Genomic DNA, 12,632 nt, shown 5'->3' on the forward strand with positions numbered 1-12,632 from the left:
GCCCTTTGGGTTGTGTAATGCCCCTGCTGTCTTCCAGAATTTTATTAATGAAATCCTGAGAGAGTACCTGGGTAATTTTCTTGTTGTGTACCTTGATGACATACTGGTGTTTTCTAAGGACTGGTCCTCCCACGTGGAGCATGTCAGGAAGGTGCTCCAGGTCCTTCGGGAGAATAATCTGTTTGCTAAGACTGAAAAATGTGTCTTTGGGGTACAGGAGATACCATTTTTAGGGCAAATCCTCACTCCTCATGAATTCCGCATGGACCCTGCCAAGGTTCAGGCTGTGGCGGAATGGGTCCAACCTGCCTCCCTTAAGGCGTTACAGTGTTTTTTCGGGTTCGCCAACTATTACAGGAGATTTATTGCCAACTTCTCGGTCGTCGCTAAGCCTCTTACGGACCTTACCCGCAAGGGTGCTGATGTCCTCCATTGGCCCCCTGAGGCCGTCCAGGCCTTTGAGACCCTCAAGAAGTGCTTTATCTCGGCCCCCGTGCTGATTCAGCCCAACCAAGAGGAGCCATTTATTGTGGAGGTTGACGCATCCGAGGTGGGAGTGGGGGCCGTCTTGTCCCAGGGTACCAGCTCCCTCACCCATCTCCGCCCCTGTGCTTACTTCTCTAGGAAGTTTTCGCCCACGGAGAGTAACTATGATATTGGCAACCGCGAACTTCTAGCCATTAAATGGGCTTTTGAGGAGTGGCGGCACTTCCTGGAGGGGGCCAGACACCAGGTAACGGTCCTTACGGATCACAAGAATCTGGTTTTCCTAGAATCGGCCCGGAGGCTTAATCCTAGACAAGCTCGGTGGGCACTATTCTTTACCAGATTTAATTTCTTGGTTACCTATAGGGCTGGGTCCAAGAATATTAAGGCTGATGCTCTGTCACGTAGTTTCATGGCCAATCCTCCTTCCGAGAAGGATCCTGCTTGTATTTTACCCCCTGGTATAATCGTCTCTGCCACGGATTCTGATTTAGCTTCTGATATCGCGGCTGATGAGGGTGCAGCTCCCGGGAACGTCCCTGGGGACAAACTGTTTGTCCCCTGCAATACCGGCTGAGGGTACTCAGGGAAAACCATGACTCCGCTCTATCTGGTCATCCTGGCATCTTGGGCACCAAACACCTCATTACCAGAAACTATTGGTGGCCTGGGTTGCCTAAAGACGTTAGGGCTTACGTCGCCGCTTGTGAGGTTTGGCTAGGTCCAAAACCCCTAGGTCCCGACCTGCGGGCCTACTACGTTCCTTGCCCATTCCCCAGAGACCTTGGACCCATATCTCCATGGATTTTATCACCGATTTGCCTCCATCTCAGGGCAAGTCGGTGGTGTGGGTGGTAGTCGACCGCTTCAGCAAGATGTGCCACTTTGTGCCCCTTAAGAAGCTACCTAACGCCAAGACGTTAGCTTCTTTGTTTGTGAAACACATCCTGCGTCTCCATGGGGCCCCAGTCAATATCGTTTCTGACAGAGGGGTACAATTTGTTTCCTTATTTTGGAGAGCTTTTTGTAAAAAGTTGGAGATTGATCTGTCCTTCTCCTCCGCCTTCCATCACGAAACTAATGGCCAAACGGAAAGGACTAACCAATCCCTGGAACAATATTTAAGGCGTTTCATCTCTGACTGTCAATTCGATTGGGTCTCATTCCTTCCCCTTGCTGAATTTTCCCTGAATAACCGGGTCAGTAACTCGTCAGGGGTCTCCCCGTTTTTCTGTAATTTCGGGTTTAACCCAAGGTTCTCCTCCGTCTCCCCTGGTTGTTCCAATAATCCTGAGGTAGAGGATGTTCATCGGGAACTGTGCACTGTCTGGGCCCAGGTTCAGAAGAACCTAGAGGCGTCCCAGAGCGCACAAAAGATTCAGGCGGATAGTAGACGTTCTGCTAACCCCCGGTTTGTCGTCGGGGATTTGGTCTGGTTGTCGTCCAGGAACTTGCACCTTAAGGTCCCGTCCAGGAAGTTTGCTCCCCGATTTATTGGACCTTATAAGATCATTGAAGTCCTCAACCCTGTATCCTTCCGTCTGGAGCTCCCCCCATCCTTTCGCATACATGACGTCTTCCATGCCTCCCTCCTTAAACGCTGCTCCCCGTCCTGGTCCCCCTCGAGGATACCTCCTGTTCCCGTTCTCACCCCTGAGGGGGTGGAATTCGAGGTGGCCAAGATTATGGACAGTAGGATGGTCCAGGGCTCCCTCCAGTACCTGGTCCATTGGAGAGGATATGGGCCGGAGGAGAGGACTTGGGTACCTGCCCGTGATGTTCACGCTGGGGTACTGATCAGGAGGTTCCACCTTCTCTTCCCCACTAAACCGGGTCCTCTTAGTAAGGGTCCGGTGGCCCCTCATAAAAGGGGGAGTACTGTTAGGGATCTGCCAGGTACTACGTCTAGGTATACTCCTGGGATTAATCAATCCACACCTGAGGCCAGACCTGTTCGACTGACACCATCTCCCACCAACCAGGGTGGCAGGCTCAGGAGTGGGAGAGCCTATCGCGGCCTGGTCTGTCGGAGTTAGCTCCGCCCCCTGTCCTTTATTACCTGCCCTGTTCTCTCCCTCAGTGCTTGTAATTCTTCTGGATTCCTGGCCTCACTGCTGCTTGCTCCAGCCTGCTTCTGCCGTGCTTCTGCCTTGCTGCAGTTCCGCTTGACCTGCTTTGCTTTGCCCCTGGCTTGCTTCTGTCTCCGTGCCCGCTTGGGTGTACTCACTTCGTCCTGGTCCTGACTGTTCGTTCGCCGCTCCGTTTCCTCGTGGCGTTCCGTGGCTACTGCCCCTTCCCTTGCGTGTTCCCTGTTTGTTTTCCCGTGCACTTAGACAGCGTAGGGACCGCCGCCCAGTTGTACCCCGTCGCCTAGGGCGGGTCGTTGCAAGTAGGCAGGGACAGGGCGGTGGGTAGATTAGGGCTCACTTTCCCATCACCTCCTTCCTGCCATTACAGTTACTACAGCCATTTCCAAATTCCGGACCCTAAAATCCAGTTTTCAGAACAACCTGTTAGGAAAGCAACATGTTGCTAAGTGCCACTTGCTCTGGGATTTATGCCACGGAGAGTAGCAGTCTCAGTGGCACATACCTACCATCCAGCACTTTGCCTGTTGGCTACTTACAATATATTTATACATACATGCAACAATGATAAAATGTACGTCCTTCTAAAGAATTTACCAGTATTAGAGGTCAGCCAGGAGGTAACATCTCTCTTCTCACCTGAATCTCTGATAGACAGTTCCCTGGATTCTGGGTTGTCCATAGATCCATGTTCCCAGGTCACTCGTACTCTGAATCCTGGATCCTTGTGACGATCCTCAGGAATTCTGACCTCACTGGAGACGTTGTAGGATCTGTCAGGATTATGTGACGATGATTCAATGGATGATAGGACTTCTTCTCTTCTTCCCACTACACACGTCCATACAATCTTGATGCTTTTAGGATAAAAATTCTCCAGATTGAGCAAATACTTAATCTCTCCGGAGATCAATAGACTTCTCATTACTGGATGTGACATCTTGGGCTTTCCTGAAATGTGAAGTAAAGCCAAATGTTGTATGAGTTATAGTAATAAACAGACTATAGAATCTACCACAGAAGCGGAACAGATGAAGGATTCCACTTTCATCAGACTTTTGCATAGCACAGGAATGGTTTTGAGTCAGACAATCTATTATGTGTAACTCAGGTTCCTTCCTATAAACTGCATCCACCCCTCTTGTCAGATAGTGACAATACTCTAACTTTCTAGTCAGTCTTGATTTATTTGTTTTGTTTTTTGCATTATTTATAATGAGTATCCCCACCGGTCCCTGCCCAGTTATAGTAAGATGATAAATACTGGCGTAATATGATAACATTATGTCATAAAAACAATATCTCACCATAAATAGTCTTACAGTGAAACGTCTTCTCATCATTATGTTGGCTGGAGACACCTCTACAGAGGAAGGTCACGTCTTTATGTCTTTCCATGTGGGGTATGAAGCTCAGGGATGATAAATACTGATGTCCCTCACGTTGTGATTTGATCACATAGGATGTATCCAGTAAACTCTCTTCTTCTTCTGAATGTCCTCTCATCTGAGACGTCTGGATCTCCTGGACCTGTCCAGCGCTCCTTATCAGCCAAGTCACACACAGGTTCTCGGGGCAGGTGTCCACTGTGTAGTACAGGGTGGCTTCCTCTCCAACAATCAGCTTAGGAGGACCCTTAATGTCTCGACCTATGAATGGTACTTTAGCTGTCAGTACATTACCTCTACTCCTCAGTTTTCGTTTCCACCACAGAACACCAGTGAGGAGAATTATCAGTATGAGCACAATGACGGTACAGGCAGCAATGATCCCAGCCGAGCTCCTGTCTGTAGAAATAAGAGAAGAGACTTCTACATAGTCACTATTAAAGGGGTTTCCCATCATTTATTGTATGGCATATCGCTTTGATTTGCCATCACATTATGATCGGCAGGACTTAAACATTTGTTATTTTTTATAATGTTAACCCCTTGTGCTGGAGTTATTTTGGGCCTCAATGGCCAAAGTTTTATTACAGATTATACGCACGCGTTGGTCAACGAGCCATAACTAGATTTAGGGCCTGTTCACATCAGCGTTGGCTTGCCGTTGAGGGGTTCCGTCTGAGGTTTCCGTCGGGTGAACCTCTCAATGGAAAGTCACCACCATTGATATAATTGCTAATGGTTTCCATTTGTTACCGTTCCGGCATGTTTCCGTTTTGACGACGGAATCAATAGCGCAGTCGACAAAGGCCATGAGATCGGAACAACTTTAAAGCAATGTATCCTGTATCCTTAATTATGTTTTTGGATATTTTTTTTTTACTATAATTTTTGTATTACTGTACTCGTCCCAAAAGATCAGAAGACACTTTTGGGGGTCTTGATTATTTTTTCACACTACATATTTCTCAATATCCACATGCCGTCACAGCTCCAGTTACAGCGTATTCACATTTTGTATGTCACATTTTATGCTGGGATTTTTCGAATATTGCGACAACAATGGTTTTGCAGAACTGCTGCTTTTTTTGGCAAAATCAGTATATGTAAATACACCTTTTTAGGGAAACCAGTCCTGATAATGTAACTAACAGAGTTTGCCCTGGAGACCTGGCGTAACCAGTGGAGGCAGGGGCATACAGATATATTATTTAAGGGAAAATCTTATTTTTAGATCAAAAATAAATGTTACACCCCTCCACTGTTTTATCTTACCCCCATGTTACCACTACAAGACTGAAAGATCCCGCACTTCATTCCCAATATTTTCTGCTTGAGTTGGCTGTACAAAGTACTTTCCATTCACATAACCAGCAGATGGCGCTGTTATAGATATCACAGCGCCACTTGCATCAGCATGTACGCTCCCGATGCGGTCAAGTATAGTATTACATGCCGCATTGGGATTACAATAAAGTGCCAAGATAACTTCTAACAAGAGGTTCTCTCATTCCCCCCTCGTTATCATCCACTATGTGCTATGTGAAAGTCCACTCCCCTCTTTCTCCAGTTCAGTGCTCCGGTCTCCTAAACTTGTCCACAGAAATAAAAACTATTTTTGTTTGCTCCAAAGTCCACCCTGATATCACTATATTTACATATAGAGATAACAGAGCTTCAGAGAAAGAATAAGTGTGGAAGCCCTGGTAAGGGCTCTGCTGTACAAGTCTCAGCAGCAATGTTCCTGTGCCCAGAACAGCGGAATAGGACAGCTCTCCGGCTACTTCACATGCACCATTCCTATTTACTTCTACTGCAGAAGGGAAGGGCTGGGAGCTGAATAGACCTGAATAGAACAGCTCTCCGGCTACTGTGCATGCCCGGGAGCTGTCCAGTTCACTTCTCTTGTAAAGGAGAGAGGTGGTCGGGTCAGGAGTTTCTGCGCATGCGAGACCAATGCACGTTCCCGAGAAACCGGACAGACAAATAGAAAGATGTAGAGGCGCATCTGCACTAGCATGACCGCTGTCACAGGATGCTGGTGGTGGTCGTATCTATTGGAAACAGACAATATACAAAGAAGAGGACATCAGATCCAAGAGGAGGAATATCTCAGAAACGGTGGAAAATAATTTTTTTAAAATAAGGGTAAATGTTAAGTTTTATTAATTAGATAAGGGACCTATTGAAATATGATCTTCAAGATGAGAATACCCCTTTAAGTTTACCTTCATACACCAGCTGGAAGTCTTCCTGGAGAGGCTCCTGCAGATACTTATGTTGGACTCTACATGAGAAGTTTCGCTCTCTGTCCTCCTCAGTGGGTGTGATGGTCACTGTGCTGTCCACATTATAGGTTCTGTCTGGGTTTCTCCAGGAATCACCAACATAAATTTTGTTCAGTTTTTCCTCATCCTTGAACCATTTAATATCAATGTCCACAGGGTAGAATCCAGTGATGGAGCAGCGCAGAATGCTCTCTGTATTCAGCACAACTGTTTTTCCTGTGATTGTCACCTGTGGGGGAGCTAAAAGCTTAGATGTAAAAGATTATTACCAAAAAAAGCAAACAAATGCAAAATAAACAAGTCTCCAAGTAGACCTCATAAAGCTGTGTCATTTAATCTGTGAGCAATAGTGCATAGTGGGGAGAAGAGAACTGGAGTTTGTGGTCACTCTCCATTTTGCAGTCGCTGATGTTTGAAAGTGGTTTGACCATAGGAGTGTACCGAGAGGGGAGAGGGGAGAAAAGAAGAGTGGCAATTGTAATATGATCGAGCAGGACTGTAGACACAGTGACCAGGCTGCAGCTCCACTGTATCTGTAACATGACAGACAATAACAATACCTTCCTGTTAGTGGATTAGAAGCTAGCATCAATAGTTGGGTTTTGAAGGAAAAGGCTTCCCAAAGGTTTTTTCAAATGAGGCTCTAAGTGCATGAGTCATTATTTTTCATTGCAGGTACACTTTAAACATATTTATTTAGTGAGTTGTCTTTCTAGTGATATTAGCAACAAGAATATCAATGATAATACAGAGCATCGCCTATACCCTGTTAAGACCATGCTGTAAGGGCTATTTACTAACCCTCATTGTATGTAATTTAATCATTTATGTGGTGGTTCTTGTGGTTGAAGTAAAAATGTACTTACCAATAATGTCCAATCTGACCTCCTTCTCCTTCCTCTCCGAGCTGTAGATCACTGAACACTTGTACATCCCACCATCAGGTATTTGTATATTAGAAACAGTCAGATTAGCACTCCCGGTTATTAATGCGTCTGTGTTCAGGGAATATCTAGGAGATGTTGTCCTCACAGTGTTATTATAGCTGAGGATTTCCTTATCTTGAAAATGCCAAAATATTGTAAAGTATTTGGGAACTACAGGAGGTTTATCCACTGTGAACAGGCAAGAGACCAGAGCGTCAGATCCCAGCCTGGCTGCATGTACGGATGGTCCAGTCAGCTCAAGTGACGACACTGCGGACAATAACAGGTTTATAGTCTTTATTTGGGGTCTTGGGTTTGAATCCAACCAGGGGCAACATGTAAATGGAGTTGGTATTTTCTCCCCATGTTTGTGAGGGTTTCCTCTGAGTTCTCCAGTTTACTCCCACACTCCAAAAACATGAGATAATTGTCTTCCTATGAAATTGATCTTAGTGTGTGTCTGAAATTAGATTGTGAGCCTCATTGGGGACAGGGACTAATGTAAGTGATGGCTACAGCGCTGCGGAATATGTTGCTGTTACTGTATATAAGCAACAGGAAATAAATGGTATAATTAAAGTCCATTATATTACAGTAACTACTGACTGCTAAACACTGCTTTACTTTATGAATGTGTTTAATTTGTATTCAGCGTGTTATATTAAAGGTGATGTCCACTTAGGATAATCCTTGTCCTTATGCACATCGATGCATATGAATGTCATAGAGACGGGTTCATGCACCATGACCCCTTCTATTCGGTAGTAGAGAGTTGCTGCAGTGTGGGTCCTGCTCTCAGAAGAGGCTGGGAGAACAAAAGCAGTGTGGTGTTTATACTTAGCACAATAACAGGGGTATAAGACAAGAAAGTAATTGAAATTAATTTTATAAAACAACAAACCAAACAATACTCACCAGTTAAATCCTCTGCTGCTCCAGCACTGATGCTTCAGTGGTCCCCGCTGTTCTGTCAACTGTTCCTGCAGCGATGACAAGCCGTACATCCACATGATCGCTAAAGGTAATCACTGGCCTCAGTGGTCACATGCCATGCACGCTAGCATCGCCGCTGAGGCTAGTGATTGGCTGCAGAAGTCAGGTGGATGTAGGGCTGTCCATCGCTGCAGGAAAAGTTAAAGACTGGCGTGGACCACTGGAGAATCAGTGCTGGAGCGGCAGGAGAACCACTGGATATATGTTTCCCCACCGACGTATACGCTCTTCAGAGCCATCGTAAGGAGGTTGATAATGCTAGAATATAAAAATAGTATGTACACAAAAGAACAGGGAAATAAAATAACAAGATATAACAGAAAATTAAGTAACATGACTACCATATTTTTCTTCCAAGATGAAATAAATCTTATGTTCAAAGAATTTGAATATAAAGAGAGGACATAAGAATAAACCAAGATCATGAGGGTGTGAGAAAAGGCTGGGAGGGAGATTTATGAAACTATAATGTATGTATATAAAATATAAGGTTTATTATCTTTTGTATGCCATTGAATGGAAACATAAAATATTTATAAAAAAACAAACGTAAAACAGGTGTATAATGTTTGGTTTGTTATTTTATGACATTTCCTGCAGGTAATCTCTTTTCTTATAATATTGGACAACCCCTTTAAAGGGGGTTTTACACTGGACGATTATCGGGCAGATAATTATCTCATAGAACGCTCGTTGCCGATAATTGCCTTGTGTAAACAGGGGAACGATCAGCAGATAAACGAGCAAACGCCTAATCTTCTGCTGGTCGTATCGTTTTAAAAAAGTTAAATATTATCGTTGTCGGCAGCTCATCTCTATGTGTGAACAGGGAGACGCGCTGCCGACATTTTAATAATGTATAGGGGAGAGCGATCGGAGTAACGACCACTCGTCCCCATCCATAGCTCTTTGTGACCGGAGCAAACAAGTGCCGATCAAAAATGGCTCGTCGATTGGCGCTCGCTGCACCAGCCGATTATCAGCCGGTGTAAAAGGCCTTAAGTCATTGCGTGTTAGAATATATCAGGGTTGTGACTCTTTCTTGATCTGCTAGCTGACACATACTCCGGTAACTGCAAGGCCAGGTTTACTAAGCCCTTCTAGCTGTTTAGTCTAGATTTAGCTTAGTTTGGGTTAATGTGTAAACGTGTCAATTCTCATTATCATTTCTTAAATTTTATATTGCAATCAAAACTGAAGAATATATAAAATTATTCTACTATATATGTTCTAGGAAATCAGCTATCGTATTAAATTATGGAGTGCAAAATGATGGGGGAAAACGTAATTTTTTTTAATTTTAGCACAAGGCCTCAATATAACAAAGTGTGAATAAATTGAAAGGGTCTTAAGAATTTCCGAATGCATTGTATGCCTACAGCACCACCTTATCATGGGGCGGTGTCATAAGCCAGGCACTGGCGTCCCGTGCCATCTAACTGGTGCGGGGCTGTCTAATGAGCGTTACCTCCCATGCCAGCTGTTTAACCCCTTCGATGCTGCGGTCAATAACGTCCGTGATGTCTAGGTTGTTTCATAGGGAGGGGCTCGCTCTATCACCCCATCGGTGCCCTCGCAACACAATCACAGGGTGTCAATGGTTTTCACGGTAGCCGAGGGCCTAACAAAGGCCCCCAGGTCTGCCTTCAGTGTTTGCCAAAAGAAGGGCTGTCAGTTTTACACTGACAGGAATAATACACTGAATTGTAAAAGCGATCAAACAATCGCATAGTGAAGTCCCATAATGGGACTTTAATGCTTTAATATGAAAAAAATTGAAAAAAATGTACACAATTGGTATTGCCGCGTCCATGACGACCAAAACTATATAAAAGTATGATATTATTTATCAGGAGCGGTGAACAATAAAAAAAAAAAAAAAAATGCCAGAATTGCTGTTTTCTGTTCATGCCACCTTCCAAAAAATGCAATAAAAAAAAGTTCAAAAGTAGTATGTACCACAAAATGGTATAAATAAAAACTACAAGTCGTCTCACACAAAATAAGTCTTCATACAGCTACGTTGGCAAAAAATTTTTATGTAATGGCTCTCAGAATATGGCAACACAAAATCAAATATTTATTTTAAAAAAAGTATTTCAATTGTGCAAAAGAAGGAAAAAATTTATATAAATTTGGTATCGCCGTAAACATAACATCCCGCAGAATAAAGTAATTATGGTATTTATACCACACGGTAAAAGGCGTGAATTTAAGACAGAATTGCATTTTTATTTCCATTCCGCCAAAAAGTTAATCAATAAGTTAGATGTATCCCAAAATGGTGCCATTACAAAACACAACTTGTCCCACAAAAAACAAGATCTCACACAACTGGTTCTTTGAATGCGACACTAAAAATACGGAAACAAATGCATTGGCTTGGAGGCCCAATAGGCTGTTCACTAAAGGTTTAAGACGTCAATGCCAACATTCCTCGTTCTCTATGGTATTTAGGAGGTTTATTGTAACATCCCGGGGTCTAGGATAGTGAAGGATTTAAGGTTTGCATCTCTAGAGATGTCAGGCAGTAAAGGGTTAATGCGTGATAACTGATATCCGGCCTCATCCCTCCTGGCGTTGTCCCATGACTGGAAACTGAATACTGATTGTGTCCATCTTCGTCTCCCTGCCCTAAACCTAGAGATGATAAAGGACGGTACCCTGACCGTCACGGGCACAGATTTTCACTGAGCGGGAAGGGGTGTAAAATTGTGCAACCATTAAAGGACTAACCCAATTTATGATACAAAATACTTTTCTAAACATACAATATTATACTAGACTGACATCCAGCGACTCCAGGGATAGAGAATTATAGAAGAACATGACACGAGAAAGTTCTGACTGCCCCCTCCTGTTGGCACGCCTCCTGCTGCCTGCCACCCTCCTGGCTACCTCCTTGCCCGTGTGTACAAACATCTTCTAAACAATATTCAAATGTAGCACCTCTCCCCTACCAAGTAATGATTATAAAACGCACTCCACGATAGCAGCGTATTCACCTTATTCAGCGCACGTCCCCTGTAGAATAATACTGACCTGAGTGACACAGAACCAGAAAGCAGAGGAAGGTCCTTATTCCATCCATTTTATGTCTGATATTTTTGCATTTTCCTCTCTACATAACCGGAATAAGGCGGAGAACATGAACGTTTCCGAGAATCTCAGCCCCAAGCATTTGTGTTCAGCACTTTCACTTTCCATGTTCACGAAGTACAGTAAAAAATAGTGTAGTACCGTGTTAGCCAGAGACAATATGAAATGTTAAATACTTTTGTGTCAAAAAAGACAAAAGTATAATAGGTATGATACCTTTATTGGCTAACCATAAAAGTTCTATATGCGGCTTTCAGAGCGCAGAGGCTCCTTCTTCAGGCAGTTTACAAATGAATGACTTAGAAAAAAGCACAACATTTAGATGTTACACAAAGACAATTAGTACATGAAGTGATATATCATTAAGATAAGCCGGGGCAATAAAACTGAGGTTATAGGGGTGATGACTTAGGAGTTAAAGGGAATGTGTTGCCAGAAAAACATGTTTTTTTTAAAAAAATTAAACATTTAGTGTGTGGGTGATTAAACATGGTTCAAATTTTTTTTATTTTTTTCACGAGTCAGGAAATAGTCAGGAAATATTATAAATTAATTCTAATTTATAATACTACCCATTTTTGGTCACTAGATGGAGCTAGTTCCCAAAATTGCAGCATTGCAACATTGGGTTAAAAGCCCTCGCTCTAGTGAGCTCTCAGCATCCCCCCCTCCTTTATCCTGGCTAGTGCCGGGATAAACGAGGGGTTTGAAAGGTTTAACCTCCTACACTGTGTGTCGCCATTTTTTGAGGTAACCCACAGTGTAGTAGGTTTACATACAGTAGTAAACACACACAAACACTAACATACATTGAAATCTCTTACCTGCTCCTGCCGCCGCGGCTCCCTCCGGCCCGTCCGCTCCCTTTGCTGCCGCTGTTCCATGTGCACAAGTCCGGAAGCCGCGACCGGAAGTAGTAATATTACTGTCCGGCCGCGACTTCCGGTCCACAGGAAAATGGCGCCGGACGGCGCCAATTTCGAATAGGACTGTGTGGGAGCGGCGCATGCGCAGTTCCCACACAGACGCCGTACACGGCAGTCAATGGGACGGGAGCCGTTCGCAGTCCCTATGGGACTGTGGCTGCCGTACTCCATGTCTGTGTGTGTCGTTAATCGACACACACAGAAATGGAACAAAAAATGGCAGCCCCCATAGGGAAGAAAAAGTGTAAAAATAAGAAACAGTAAAACACAAACACACAAATGAAAATAAACGTTTTTATTAAAGCACTAACATCTTTAACATATAAAAAAATTATTTGTGATGACACTGTTCCTTTAAGGCATCTGGAGTCAGTCTGATGGGGGACATGACGTGTGTCCATGTAGTGGCTCATAAATCCTGGTGTTAGATTGAGGCCTTGTG

General features: G+C 44.0%; 1 protein-coding gene across 3 annotated transcripts in view; it reads right to left on the reverse strand.

Moving 5' to 3' along the window:
• The window catches only part of LOC142656004 (uncharacterized), a 130,319-nt gene that overhangs the window by 110,443 nt on the left and 7,244 nt on the right, over nucleotides 1-12,632 (reverse strand). For 2 of the 3 annotated variants that reach the window (XM_075830807.1, XM_075830805.1), the window contains exons 2-5: nucleotides 7,113-7,442; nucleotides 6,187-6,486; nucleotides 3,881-4,360; nucleotides 3,213-3,524 (exon numbers count right to left, since the gene is read on the reverse strand). In XM_075830807.1, the coding sequence (XP_075686922.1) occupies nucleotides 3,213-3,524; nucleotides 3,881-4,360; nucleotides 6,187-6,486; nucleotides 7,113-7,179 (1,159 nt within the window). In that variant the 5' untranslated portion in view covers nucleotides 7,180-7,442. Of the gene's footprint in view, nucleotides 1-3,212; nucleotides 3,525-3,880; nucleotides 4,361-6,186; nucleotides 6,487-7,112; nucleotides 8,111-12,632 lie in introns of those variants that run through there. The other variant, XM_075830806.1, reaches the window with a different exon arrangement.

This window comes from Rhinoderma darwinii, chromosome 6 (genome assembly GCF_050947455.1).
Source record: "Rhinoderma darwinii isolate aRhiDar2 chromosome 6, aRhiDar2.hap1, whole genome shotgun sequence".
Lineage (NCBI taxonomy): Eukaryota > Metazoa > Chordata > Amphibia > Anura > Rhinodermatidae > Rhinoderma > Rhinoderma darwinii.